This window comes from Artemia sp. Qi Xiang Cuo, chromosome 21 (assembly GCF_049724085.1).
Source record: "Artemia sp. Qi Xiang Cuo chromosome 21, ASM4972408v1, whole genome shotgun sequence".
Taxonomy (NCBI): Eukaryota; Metazoa; Arthropoda; class Branchiopoda; order Anostraca; family Artemiidae; genus Artemia; species Artemia sp. Qi Xiang Cuo.
In genome coordinates this window covers 21,920,330-21,935,581 of record NC_142814.1, presented here as the reverse complement: position 1 = coordinate 21,935,581, position 15,252 = coordinate 21,920,330, and the positions used below count along the sequence as shown (strand labels likewise).

Below are 15,252 nucleotides of genomic sequence, written 5' to 3'. Positions count from 1 at the left end.
AATGATAGATACATGCACTTCAAGTCTAACCAGCCTCCACAGGAAAAAACCTTCGGCTTTTTCTTAGCTGGATATAGTTTTACTATATCGCCATTTATGGTTGTAAACTACGATTATGGCGTTATTCCATCGTCTTGTATGCGGAGAAGCAGATTTTATCAAAATTTATTTGTTTTAAATGTTGCCTTTTTCCTAACTAAAAAAGCACGTAGATGTTTTCTTGTTTCTAACCCCTAAACATCTGTTTAGGGGTTAGATGTTTTCTAACCCCTAAACATCTCTCCCTGTTGTTTTAGTACCCTGCTAGAAGTGGAGGGGGAAAAGTGAAAAAAAGGGGGGCACATCAGCACTCCCAATGCGAAAAATTGATTATTTTTTTATTCAAGTTTCTGGAATAGTTTTTCAGTCATTGCAGTTCCGATAGTGCACTTTTTGTTTCGGTTCGAGACCATTTTTTTAAAGGGGTTTCAAGCAATTTTTCGGAATTCCCATAAATTTTTTTTACAAATGTAATTTTACCATCAAGACCAGTTTAGGTAATGGATACTATTCCAGAGTCAGCTGGATATGGCAGGTTTTTCTCACTTGCCATTTTTTCTAATATGTATTTTTTGGTTACTATGGGTCGTGCTTCGTCCTTTGCTACACTGCAGCTACCATAGCAACCATGATCTAAGCCCAAGTCTTTGGTTAAAAGGTTGCGCCTTCTCCTATGATTACACTTTTCTTCTCTTAAAGTGACAACGACAGTGAAAATGAAATGTGGTTGTTTAAATTGATTAAGTGAAACCCTACACAAGTGAAAACTTTTACAATTGGAAAAAAAAAAAAAAATAATCTTTGACGAAAATTAATTTCATATCATTTTAAGACTTTCGCTGCAAAAAATTTAAACAAAAGAAACGTGAATGAAAAATCACCGTAATGAACAAAAAAATATAGTACCAAACAGCTTAAGAGGGTCTAAGTGTCCTTTGAGGGTGTAGTTCTCCTTGGAAGTAACATATTGTTTGTGTTTGAATTTTTTACGTACAAAGAATGCTTTCAAACTTAAGTAATTAGTTTTGATTATATATGTTCATCTAAAAGTGGCAACAATGGCAAAAATGCAACATTGCCCTAAAAATGCCATGATTTTGAAACAGCCAAAAAAATCTTTGAAAATCATGGTTTCTAGCAGACCTGAAATAGGTCGAGGGGAAAAATTGTTTATATTCTAGTGTTCTTGGTACTTTAAGAAATTGTCTACATCATTACTTAACCTAATAGGATTTTATTCTCCTACGTATTATAATGCTAAGTAAACTTTTAGCTGCCCAGATCAGACTAATAACCGTGTAAACGTTATATTAATTGTTTAAACCTTCTCCAGAAATCCCAGAAACCGTTTTCAATCTTTCTCATTGCAATAATTATTTTGACTTTTAACCTCACATCATATTTTGTAACGATGGGAAGCAAGCTCTTTTGTAACATTCTTGACCATCAGTTTGATTCTAGCAGCCCTCGTGACCGTTTTTAGCTGTTTTGAGCTGTAAGTAAGGAGTGACTTGGCTTAATAGTAACCAAGCCTTAAAATGGGCTTTTGATAACAATTAACTAAAAAAAACAAGTTTTTTTAACTGATAGTAAGGAGCGACATTAAAACTTAAACGAACATAAATTATTACGTATATGAAAGGGGCTGTCCCCTCCTCAACGCCTCCCTCTTTACGCTAAAGTTTTTTATTGTTTTAAAAAATAAAGTTGTGAGACAGAGTCAAACTTTAGCATAAAGAGCGAGGCGTTGAGGAGGGGACAACCCCTTTCATATACGGAATAATTTCTGTTCGTTTTTAAGTTTTAATGTCGCTCCTTACTTTCAGTTAAAAAAACTTAATTTTTTTTACTTAATTTCTGAACGTTTTTGAATTAATGCTGCTTTGATTTTGGCTCACCGTATGTAAATAATTAAAACAAAATTCGCATATTAATTTTTCCCTTTTTTTGGCTAGATGAATCTCACTAAATTCTGTTCAGACGTAACTTACGAATTATCTGACTTAATGAATTTCTATATTTGTATGTGTTCGTTACGCATACTAGAAGGTTCGCCCCCTCTTCAATACATCGCTTATTACGCTAAGGTTCTAGTGTTTTATAAATAACAAACCCCTGAATCACAAAGGCCGTTTACGTAGAATATAAATCTCTTTTGAAATTACAAAGCAACATTAACGCAAAGAGTGTGGTTTTCACATGGGTCTGACTCCCTTCATGTACGTAATAATTTATGTTTATTCTCAATTTCAATACTGTTCCATATATTAGGTTGAAAAAACTTGTTTTTTTATTTAATTTCTGATCGTTTTTTAAATAATGCTAGGAAAGCCCCCTTCATGGGAATGTTCCTTCCCCCAAGGAAATATCCTCCGTGGAAAGATCCACCCTCATAACCCCTCCCCCGACCCCCCACTAGAAAAAAATTCTTACTGGAAACGCCTGAATGCTACCCAATAACCACTGCAATATGTAAATAATGGGCAAAGTTTATAACTCGCAGCCCTCCCCTCAGGAGTAGAGGGGTATTAAATCATCCTCAAAAACATATTAATTTGATTTTTGACTATACTGAACAAAATGGCTCTCTCAAAATTTGATTGAGTGACTTCGGGAAAACATGAGCGTGGGAGGGGGCCAAGTTGCCCTCCAATTTTTTGTCACTTAAAAAGGGCACTAGAACTTTTAATTTCTGTTCGAATGAGCCCTCTCACGATATTCTAGGACTACTGGATCGATACGATCACCCCTGGGGAAAAAAAAACAAAAAACAAAAAAATAAAATAAAACAAATAAACACGCATCCGTGATCTTTCTTCTGGCAAAAAATACAAAATTCCACATTTTTGCAGATAGGAGCTTGAAACTTCTATAGTAGGGTTCTCTGATGGTGTGATTTTCATTAGACTTCTGTGACTTTTAGGGGTTGTTTCTTCCTTTTTTTGAAAATAATGCAAATTTTCTCAGGCGCGTCACTTTTAATGGGTAAAACTAAACTCGATGAAACTTGTATATTTGAAGTCAACGTAAAAATCTGATTCTTCTGATGTATCTATTGGTATCAAAATTCCGTTTTTTAGAGTTTCGGTTAATATTGAGCCGGGTCGCTCCTTACTTACAGTTCGTTACCACGAACTGTTTGATACATTCACACAAAGCACTGGCTTCTTATGGTGACTAGCAAGGAAAAAAAAACAAGCTTTCTGCAACTGAGAATAAGATGCGATATTGAAACTTAAAACGAACAGAAATTATTCCGTATATAAGGGGGGCTACCTCCAATCTTATCACTCACACGTTACGCTAAACTTCTTTAGTGTTTTAAAAACATTTCTCATTCTAATTCAATGGCCTTTGTGTTTCAGCAGTCGTTCCGAAGGAAATGGGGCAAAGAGTCGAACTTTAGCGTAAAGAGCAAGTGTTGAGAAATGGGCAGCTCCTCTCATTTGCGGAATAATTTCTTTTCGTTTAAAGTTTGAGAGTTGCTCCCTACTTTCAGTTAAAAATAAATTAATTTAATTTCCGATCGTTTTTCAAATCTTGCCCAGGCCTAACCAAGGTATGGTGCAGGCTATCGGCCATATAAACCCCACTCCTGATTTCTTGTCGTTAAATTGTATACACCAATAACTGTAATTTGATTGATAGCATTCCAATTTTGCAGTTTTTCTGCTCAAGAATTAAAATGTCGGATTGTAATTAAAGTTTTGGACAAAATTTGAATGTTTAGACCAAATTTCCGATGAACAGTAGTTTTGTAGAATAAAAAAAATACCTTAGCGATATTCTCATTACGGGATTTCGAGTGGACAAAAAGGGGTGTTATTATAAGGAAATCCTACGTGACTTTTAATCTTCTACGTAGCTGAAGACATTGTGAGTTCTAGAATAGGGTGCTCTGGTTTTGAAATAAATTATATACTTTTATATACTTTGAAGCATTGTGTATAAATAAAAAAAAAGAGAATTGTTGCCATTTCAAATCACTGAAAACAAAGATTCTGGGTACTTGTCCTGGGTACCCAGGTACTGGGTACTTGAGCATGTGAATGTTAAATTTTATGCTACACATAAAGATTGTTGTAATAGAATGGACACAACAGTACCTCACCGCTAGTACCAAAAATAAAGGCCTTGGCCGAAATTTTTCGGGAATCAAAGAGAATTAGACATCAATCCCCTTCCCATTCCCAAAAACTTATTCTTTCTTAAGGCTAAATAACAGCTGAGGGTGAGTTTGATGATGCGCACTTACACATCTACAACTACTTTTAACATCAACTCACCGCAGCATCAAGCCGCCTGAGACCAACACAGCTGCGGACACTTTTCCTCCGTCCTAATCTATTCAAAGTCTCTCTCTTTACACCCTCCCAGGAAGTTTCTATTTCCTTCAAATCTTTCCTTATGACATCCTCCCACTCCAACCGCGGACGACTTGCTTTCCGTTTAGCCCTAGACGGTTGGCCGAAAAGGACAATCTTTGTTAATCCGTCATCCTTCACTTGCAGAGCGTGCCCTAGCCATCTCGATTTTTCTCTCATTATAGCCCCAGTAAGCGGGATTGAACCACACTTTTCGTAAAGCCTACTGTTGGAAATGCGGTCATTCAGCCGGGTACCCAGAACAATCCGTTGGCGATTTCTCTTTAAAATATCAAGCAAATCTTCATCCGCTTTTCGAAGCGCCCATGCTTCAGGGCCATATTTGACCACTGTCATCATTGTAGCTTCCAATATTCTAATCTTGGTGAGCAGACTTATCTTCCTATTCTTCCAAACTTTTTTAGCCGTTAAAAAACACCCTGATTCTTGGCTATTCTGCTTTGAAAATTTTTACTGTTCCCACCGTCTTTACTAATAATACTGCCATGGTAAGTGAAGCTGTCCACTTGATCAATCTTTTTGTTACCCAACGTCACCGGTTCATCTTCACTTAATCCTAGCCCTGTGAAATAAGCTAGCCTTATTATTTTATGTAAGAAAAAAGAATTAAATTAGTTTCGATAAATCAAGCCTTGGAATGAATGTCTGAAACATTTTTTGCAGCAAGAAGTGAATTATCGCCCTATAGGCCTCTTATTCGGGCTCAGTCTAAACAAAAGGTGATGAGAATATTTATTTGAAGGCTCACGACGAGCTAGACTATTTTGGGCATTGAAATGTGTTCTTTTAGGTATCTGCGCCCTCCCCCCCTTACACAATGAACTGCCACCACTTCTTCATAATATCTGATGAGCAACTATACATCTCTAAACATAATATCATGAAAAATCAACAGAATCAACTTAGTTAAATTAAGCATCTATATAAATGTCCACATTAACTATCTAGGCTCACGACGAGCTAGACCATTTTGGGCATTGAAATGTGTTCTTTTAGGTATCTGCGCCCTCCCCCCCCCCCTTACACAATGAACTGCCACCACTTCTTCATAATAGCTGATGAACAACTATACATCTCTAAACATAATATCATGAAAAATCAACAGAATCAACTTAGTTAAATTAAGCATCTAGATAAATGTCCACATTAACTATCTATCTTGAATGGACTACGCGATTTTTCAAGAACAACTGCGCCACAGACGGCATTACTTTCTCCGCAACTGGAAAACTCAGTGTATAATTTTTGATACTTTTAAATCGATTTGCTAATTTTTCCGAAAGAAGGAAACACCCTCATAAGGGCAAATAATGTTGATAAAAATTGCACCATCAAATTCAGCATATCAGAGAACCTTAATGCAAAGGTTTCAAAATCCTATTGACAACAATATGGAATTTTACCGGTGAAGGAAGATCACGGATGCGTGTTTTTTGCTTGCTTTGTTTCTTTCTCTCTGAAAGCAATTGCATCGGACCAATTTCACAACTATCACCATTTTTTGCCGTAAGGGGCTCCAAGAGGAGATATGGTGCGTCGGGAGGCGTAGTTACCCTCCATCCAGCTGTAGTTTGTAAAAAGGACACTATAACCCGCTATTTTCAGTCGAATGTCTTAGCTTCTGATATTCTAAGACCATTTCTACGATCCGCTGATACACAAGAGAAAAAAAACAAAAAAAAGCAAAATCCTACAAGCGTGACATAAAAAGTCCGAAACTTCGTTGCCGTCCAGAATTTGATATTGTAATTTTCATCTAGCTAAGATCACTTTTTGGGGATGTTTTAGTCCTTTTTTAAACTTAATCATATTTAGCTTCCCTAAGAGCTTTTGATAGGAGGGTCTGATTTAATAAGCTTTGCACATTCGGTACTGAAATAAAATGTGTATACTTTTGATGTTCATTTTTTGTATTTGTTTTTAAAATTCCTCTGTTTTTCGAGTTCTGTTATGGCTACTAGTATTATTGGAACGGGGTGCTCTTTTACTATAGCTCCTTATCACGTTCGACAATTTCTAATTATAACATTTCAAGGCTGGTAAAATGTATAGAGCCTCAGTAAAGTTTCATAAGAAATTCAAAGGTATAGATCTCTGGAAGTGTCAGTGAAAAAACGTGGATCCCTAAGTATGAGACCCTTAAGTATCCTTAAATATATGTGTTTCAACGCCAATTTTTCTACTTAGACATGGTTTCGCTCATGTTTTCAGCATATTTGCAGCAAAAGGGGAGTCTTGAGTGATTACAGCATGTAAATCGAAAATTAATCATTATAAAATCATTATAAACAGTGTGTTTTGGAAAAAGATTAAGAAAAAAGGACAACTGGAAATTTCACCAGTGTTCTATATCAAATTCATTCTTTAACAGTCTACTAAGACTTGCTTTCTTTTTTTTCGTTTTTTGGCTGGAACTTTGTTTTATTTTGTTCGCTTGGCCCATCTTCAATAGCAGGTATGTAGTGGGTTGTTTCTTCTTGTTGTTTGTGCGTGTGCATGTTTATATTCTTCTTCTTCAATGTCTATTCTTACTAACTATCACTATGACGCAAGCCAGATAGCTACAATCTTTCTTGCGGAACAAATCATGTGTTTAATTTTCTTTTTTTAATATTTACTAAACTGGTTTATTGACATTAAAAAGATTTGTGTTTCTTTTACGCTACAAGTACCAAAATTAGCTTATTATTATAAAATGTTTCCCAATTTTCAAACCGTGTTGAGTCAAACTTCCTCTCCACGGTACTGCATTGATTTTCTGCTTGTTCCATCTATTTATCTCCTAATTCTGTCCTATTAACTATATTTATTTTGCCATTAGAGTTGATTCCCACTGGGATAGCAATGTAAATAATCCCTTTAACCACCTCGGTGTCTCCAATATCCTGAATGGTCCTTTGTTGGCCTTAGAAAATTGTTTTCATTTAGTAACTTGTGACAGCCCTTCTAAGGGAACCTAAATGGATCGTGTAAAAAGTTTACATTACCAACAGTTTTGGAGAAAAAAAATGATTTATTATAGTAACTGTACGATAAGCAAATATTTAGATTTTAGATATCACAACTGATAAAGTGTAAAACTAGCTCGCATTAGGAAGTTCGTTGAAGTTGACGAGAACTGCAGAGGCATTGTGTTGGTTAAATGGCAGAAATTGCCACTTTGCTCGGTTGTGATCTCTTTTGGTTTTTTAAAGGAGCATTAGAACGTCTGCCATTTAAATTTGCTCTTCTTCGATATTCTAGGGCCACTCATTATCTATGAGTATTTAAAAAAACAGCAACAAAAGAAATAAACACATTCTTCTCACGAAAATGTACCATTTTTTCATATTTGTAGATTCAAGTGATTTTCAGACTTGCAGAATTTGAAGGTGTAGTTTCCACTATGATTACGTCGATTTCAGGGTCAGTTTCCCAGGTATTTTGTGTTTAACGAATTACTTCCAGCTAATAAGATGGATAATTTAAATTATATATTTGGTATAAAAAAAAAATCAGCATAAAAAATCAGCAGCATAAAAAAATCAAAATCTGTCTAAATTGCACGTTCTTTTAAACTTCCTTCTTTGGAGTATCTGTTAGGCATAACGGAGGTAGCCAAAGTCATCCCAACACATAAGAAAGGAGGTGCTTCATTGGTCTTAAAGTATAGACCGACTTCTCTACTGCACTGTCAATAATCCTCTCAAAAGTTGTCTAAAGAGGAATATTTTCTTTAGTATTTGGTGCTAAGTCTGCTTTTGGCGGCCCACTTCTCTCGTGTCTTCAGTATGGTTTTCACCCTTCTCCCTCAACCTTGCAAGCTCTCATTCATGCAACTTAGTTTGCGTGCATTAATCTAGATAAATATCTGTACGTTCTAGGTATCTTCTTAGATTTCTCTAAGGCTTTTTACGTGATTGACCATATACTTCTTCTTAAAATGCTTGTCTTTTGATGTGCATAGAGTACCTCGCGATTGGTTCAAGTCTCACCTCCTTGGAAGGTCCAGTATGTATCATTTGAAATTCTTTCTTCCTTACCATGTGCAATACACATAGATGTTCCTCAAGGATCGGTACCTGGAACCCCTTGTTTTTATTTATATTAATGAATTAATGCATATTTACTCTCTTGTCCCTAGGCAAGCTTGTCTCTGTCTAGATGTGTGCTTCAGGCTTCAGCTATATTATGCTCCGAGTTAATACCGTGGCAAGAACTCGTTTCCTCGTTTTGAGATTTATTTATACTAGATTTATAATTTATTTATATAATTGAGATTTCTTACTCATTTATATTAGTACCTTTTGTGTATTTACTCAACCACCCCAAAGCCCAGAAATTACTCGACAAATTAATGCACCGCGTGAAAACAATGAAAACATTTGAAAAATGAAAACTAAACAGCCAAAAAAGTACGGTGATATATTTCAAATGACCATAACGCATGTCCAAACCTATTCCTACTGTCCATCTATTGTATGGGATCGAGACCAAACCTCAGTCTACAGATGTCAACTTCCTTTGTGTAAGTCTTGACTGCTTCCTAATTTTGAAAAACAACATAACCCATATTTGCTCTCTTGTCCCTAGGCAAGCTTGTCTCTGTCTAGATGTGGGCTTCAGGCTTCAGCTATATTATGCGCCGAGTGGATACCGTGGCAAGAACTCGTTTACTCGTTTAGAGATTTATTTATATTAGATTTGTAATTTATTTATATAATTGAGATTTCTTACTCATTTATATTAGTACCTTTTTTGTATTTACTTTCTGTGATTGTTTATTTAACTTATGTGTGTTTGGGGTTTCATTTATTCTTTAATAGTAATTTCTGGTCATCTTGAATTTGAATTATTATATGAATTTATTTCTGCTGATCTTAAATTTAATATTGTTCTTTTCTTTTTTTGAATTTTTTTTTTCTGAAATTTTTTTTTTTACAAATTGACTCCTGTTTGTTTTGGATTGCCAAAGTTTCAAGTTTTTCCACATCCCCCATTTCAACATCCAAGTTTTATTTCAACACTCAAGTTTCATCAGAGTTTCAAAACATTGAAGTGGTATTTTTCAACATCAAAGTTTCAAGTTCAACATCCCCTGAAAGTAGTCACAATTAGATGTAACAGCTATTGCAAGCAGTCGCAATCACAGTTTGAAGTGCTCACAGTTGCAATCGCAACCAGTCTCATTTGCAGCCACAATAGTAGCAGTGATAGTAGTGGCCCTGAAAATTTCAAGCTAATACCCTTACCCGTTCATAAGATATTGCAGATCGATAACATGGATGCAGACTCTATTTTGATAATTTGGATGAAGATTGTTTCTTTTGATTTAGCTTAACATACCCCTCAATACTTCCCGACATTTTTTCTAAGTACCCTTGACATTTTCGGACACCCAGGATCAAACATTTCTTCCTTTCCCAATGATGAATCCTGCATGTAAAAAATGGACAAATTGCATAATTTAGATTCCTTGTCCCGGGGTCTAATGGGGTATGGCATCCCCAGAGGAATATCTATTAGACATTGTGACTATTTTGAATAAAATGGCTTTTTAAAATCTCAGTCAGTACTAAGAGGGGCATCTAAAAAGGCTAGGGGAGAGGTTGCCCTCCGTTCCTTTTTCAACATTCCTCTCAACAGGCCTTTCAAGTTCCAACTTAATACCTTTTGCCGTTCCTTAGGTAGTCATGTTGTGTTCTTTTGACAACCCTCCTGCATATAGTGTGTTTTGGTTTCGTTTGAAATCCTATAAAACATTTTCGAAAAGTGTAACCTTAATACCCTTAGCCTCTTTGGGGACTCGGGGTCACCCCTGACACCTTTTCCCTATAACCAACCGTATATATAAGCAATGGGAAACTTATATAAGTTTTAGAACTTACCCCAGGGGCTGTGGTGGTTATGTCATTCCTGGGGGCATAGTTATCTGAATTCTAGTCTATTTTGAACAAAATGGCTGTTCCAAAATTTTTACCAGATATCTTTAGAGGGAAGGCAGCTAAAAAAGAAGAAGAGGGAGACTGGCTGCCCATCGACCACTTTTTTAACGTTATCTTCAACATGCCCTGACAGTTAAAACTTATTATCCTCAGTCGTTCTCAAGGTATTGCATATACATCTTTTTGATAAATTGGATGCACATAGTATCTTTCGATTTAGTTTAACATACCCTCAAAATTCCCTGAAGTTTCACCTTAATGCTAGGTCTTTTCAAATATACCTAGCATTAAACATCCCCCCTTTTACATAATGATAAATTCTGCGGGTAAAAAAGGGCAAATTGCATAACTTACAATCCTTGCTCTGGACTTCAAAGTTTCAACTTAATGCCCTCAGTCGTCTTTATATATTTCTGATATTCCCTTTTGAAAACCAGCAAGCACGTTGTGGGTTTTGATTGTGTTCGACATCCCTCTGAACATTTCCTTAAAGTTTCGCCTTAATACCCTAAGCCTTTTTGGAGACCCAGGATCAGTCATACCCTCTTTTCCAATAAAAATCCTTTTATTTTAACGAGGGGCAAAATTCATAGCTTACAGCACTCGCCGTCGGGGCTGGGGAAGGTCAATCGCAGTTATTTGTTGCTTGACCTTTGGTCTATTTTGAACAAAATGGCTATCTTAGAATTTTAATCGCATACATTTGGGGTAAAAGAGCGTAGTGGGAGGGGAGGGGCCTGGTTGCCCTCTGATCCCTTTTGACCCTTAAAAGAACCATAGAACTTTCGATTTGCATTCGAATGATTCCCCTCCAAAGTTTCAACGATCATCCCTTCCATAAAAACCTTATATATTGACAATGGGCAGCTTGCATAACTTACAGTCCTTGCCCCGAGGGATGGGGGGGGGCTGTCAACTCTGGAAGAATAGTTATTTTATCTTTGTACTATTTTGAACAAAATGACTATCCCAAAATTTTGATCGGATGTATTTGGGGGGAAATGGGTGCGGGGCAGGTACTGGCTGCTCTGTGATCACTTTTGAATCTCAAAAAAGGAACTAGAAATTTCGATTTCCAATCGAATGAGCTTCATCCAAAGTTTATCCGACCACATTTTCCATAAAAACCTTATATAATAACCATCGGAAATTTGCACAACTTACAGCCCTTACCCCGGAGGTTGTGGGTATTTTCAGACCTGGAGGCCTAGTTATTTGACCTTTGGACTATTTTGAACAAAATTGCTATTTAAAAATTTTGATCAGATGCATTTGTGGGAAAAGAGTGGAGGATTAGTTATCCCCTGATTACTTTTACTCTTAAAAAGGGCGCTAAAACTTCTGATTTTCAATTGAATGAGCCCTTTCCGAAGTTTATGCGACCACCCTTTCGATATGAAGTGCCTTTGGAAAAAGAATAATAATACATGGAAGCCTTATGGCTCTTTACTAAAGGTAACGCTATAACGTTGCCTCTGATCATTATTTTCATTATTACTACTTTAAGCGTTTTTTTTATTCTAGTGTTAAAGTTTGATTTTTCACGTACTTCTTATTTCGGATTATTTTGGACGGCGATTCTTTATTTAACAATTAGTTTTGCAGCAATCATGGTGTTGGTTTCTTCAGCTTAGCCTATTCCCATTCCTGAATCCGCTTCAAATGGAGATTCCTCCTCATTTAGCAATTTTTCAAAATTATTTTTTAAATGTTTGGTTACTATGGGCTGGAGTTATCTACATGTTTTGTTTGACGACGCAACCATGATTGAATGAAATCACTGTTCTTTAAGATCTACTACAGCAACGGGGTGTGGACATTTTGAGCCTGCATATCCATTTAAATGAGACAAATTACTTATAAAAAAGTGGATTTCATTAACAAATATTCAACTTTTAAAAGTGAAAAATCAGCTACTAAGGGAAATAGATTCTTATCGTATCACTGAAAAGATACACTCCAAAGCTACTTGTCATAATAGTTTTAATTAAAATTGAGGCATTTATAATCACATTGTGCCATTTCATTTATACCCACATCTGGGACCTGAGCCACACATTTAAGACTGGCTATTTTTTCGTATTATTGTCACAATACTACAAGCACTTCTGTGTGTAGCGGTCAGCAGATGTTGTATGGTTCAAAATATGGACCTACAAAAGCCGAAGTTGTGTCGTGTAAGTTCGGACACATAACATCTAGAACAACCCAGAGTTCAGGAGTATGGTCGACCATTTTCTGGTGGAGTTTTCATATATATTCCATGAATCTTCATTTGGAAAATTTTCTTTTCAATTTTGCGGAGTTCCACATTATCTACGTTTCGAGCGCGCTACAAACGGTTATCGTTTGGAACATGCTTGTGGACAACCTTAAAGGCCTATCCTTCGGAAGTACACACACAAGGGTCTTCGGTCCCTGAGAAACTCCGCTCCACAAACCTACCCGTTTAAGATCTTATCTATAGTTGTGTTTTCCTCAAGTCCTCCTCCACCTGTTCAACAGAAATATATTCTTGTGTGTCTGTCTGAGGCTTTTATGTAAAAACCTTTACATGACGTTCTCAATTTTAGCAATCATTTCAAAATTACATAGTATACACATAAGTAACATAGAATTCGTTCACTTGCAAAGCTGGGTGGACAAGGAAGAAATCCCCAAAATCAAATAAGGTTGCTTTTTGGACAGCCCAATGTAAAGTTGCTTTCTGAGAGCCTTCTTATCACAATTCATAAATTTTTCTTTGTCAGAACTGTCCCTTTTTTCTTGTCCAATATATAAGTAATCTGATATTTTTTGAAAAAGTTTCGAAGGTCACCCTTTCGGGAAAGGTGCATCAATGTTAAAACTACTTTAGAAAGCTGGGCTGCGGATTTCTGCTGGTCACAACTTAACAATCAAAGCTATATCAACTGTATTGTGTGGTGTAGTAAGAATGCACGTTGTTCGTTTGGTATTTGCCCGAGGTAGGTGATTCTAGTGAGCTCTCGGAGCTATTTTGCTTAGAGAACCTCCAATTGCTATTCAACGTCTAATTCAATCTTTGTTTTGCTAATGGATCCTTTAGGTTTTGGAGAAGTCGTGTCTTCAGTTTCAGCTATTTCAAGACTAGTTACTATTGTCTAGGCGCTAGATCCATGCTAAGGGAAATTGCATGTGACGTATATTGTTGCTCGTTTCCTAGGTACATGAAAAGCCAATAAATTCAATTTCATCCACCATGAATTTTAATTTCATCTGCGGAACCGTGATTACCTGGTAAATTCTTACATCAAGTTCAAGCGTGAGTAGCAAAACCCTCACTGCTCCTTTAAAACTGCTGCGCATAAACTTGTCTTCCTTTTTTAGGAGAATACAGCTGTCTGAAAGTGGACCTTCTTTTCAAACGAGAATTTAGCTACTACTTGATTCAAATCTACATCCCGTGTTGTATGCTCGTTATTGTTTCTTGGGTGTCATTTTGGCTTGATGCCAATGCAGTACCGGCCAGAGTTTCCTTAGGAGTAACAACATTGCTTACAATGGCGACACAAACTACAGGAATAAATAACTCTCTTCCGCCTGTATCGTATACTAAGGTAAGTAATATTGGAATAAAACCACTATCTATTACATCAAGATGGCTATCAAAAGTAGTAGTAGTAGTAGTAGCAGCAGTATTTTGTACGTTTCCTCTCCAGTTTCTGTCATACTTGAAGTCAACCAACCATTAACAAATCTTTTTTTATCTATTTCTTCTTTTTTTTTTACAAGGGCTCCTCCTCAAAAAAATTAAATCGCTCTATACAGCTTTGTGAGAGTGTATTTGAAGCTCCATGGAAACGAACTTTCAGTGATTTAATTAACCTTTATTCCGTCGCGTGCAAACGGCAAAATCAAAAGCTGTTAGTTTAGTCAAAAGGAATACGTTGGGATTATGCTACATGGACCAAAAAATAGCTTTTAAATCATGTACTCAATGGGAAATACGAAAATTGAAATTACATCTCATTTAAAACGTTTAAATTAGCCGTAACGCAAAACCTTAGCAACTGCATATACATTGTTTCAATTGAATAACAAGATTTTATCTATTTCTGTGTTTCAGATTTTTTTCCTAGTCAGTGCCAATAAAACTGAAAAACTGCAAACAGTATACACTATCTACTATACATTCAAATTTTTCAATGCCAATCACCAAGTAAAGTAGGATTCCCACTCAATTGACTTGCTGAGTCAATTTTTCCTTTATCTGTCCTTTCTTCAGTATAAATGCCTCTTTCTTTTTATGTGACCCTATTAATTTCGTTCTTCATTAATACATCCCTGACAAAATTGAAAGAAACTACTTTTTTTCTTCTCGTAGTCAACCCTCTTTAAATATGAATTAATCGCTTTTTCTATCTCAAACGTAGGAAAGGGCCTATCATAATATAGAAAGGCTTTATAAATGTTAGAAAGGCTCCCAAAATAGCCACTTTTTTTCTCTCTGATGCAGTTGTTATTAGCTTTTAAGTGAAACTCAATGATAAAAGTTATGAAAATTAACGTATATACGCTCCATTTTTACTAGGCTAAATAAAAAAAACATACATTTAAAGCCATCTCCGTTAATTAAAACCCTCTCTAATATAGCAGTTGGGCAGGCAAGAGTCTTCCCTCTGTAGAGGGAATAATATAGTATTATACCCTCTGTAGAGGGAATAATATAGTATGAATATATTTATAGAAATAACGGTACTTGTGCACTATATGGGCCTTTATAAGGAAACCAGTCACGCAAACGCGTTTTTGACGGGTTAACCTCTATAGAGTAATACAATGATAGCGTGGTTTTCATTGCGTATACGATATTTAAACTGTTTTTTGGGGTTTGGGGGGAAAAAGGTACCTAGGTTAGGTTAGTTTTAGCATTTAAATTATGC

The 15,252-nt window shown here is 36.0% G+C and overlaps 1 protein-coding gene across 1 annotated transcript in view; it reads left to right on the top strand.

Moving 5' to 3' along the window:
* Positions 1 to 15,252, top strand: part of LOC148939344 (glutamate-gated chloride channel-like) — an 84,988-nt gene that overhangs the window by 53,902 nt on the left and 15,834 nt on the right. The window contains exon 5 of the mRNA XM_089106852.1: positions 13,697 to 13,926. Within this exon, the coding sequence (XP_088962978.1) occupies positions 13,697 to 13,926 (230 nt within the window). The remainder of the gene's footprint in view (positions 1 to 13,696; positions 13,927 to 15,252) is intronic.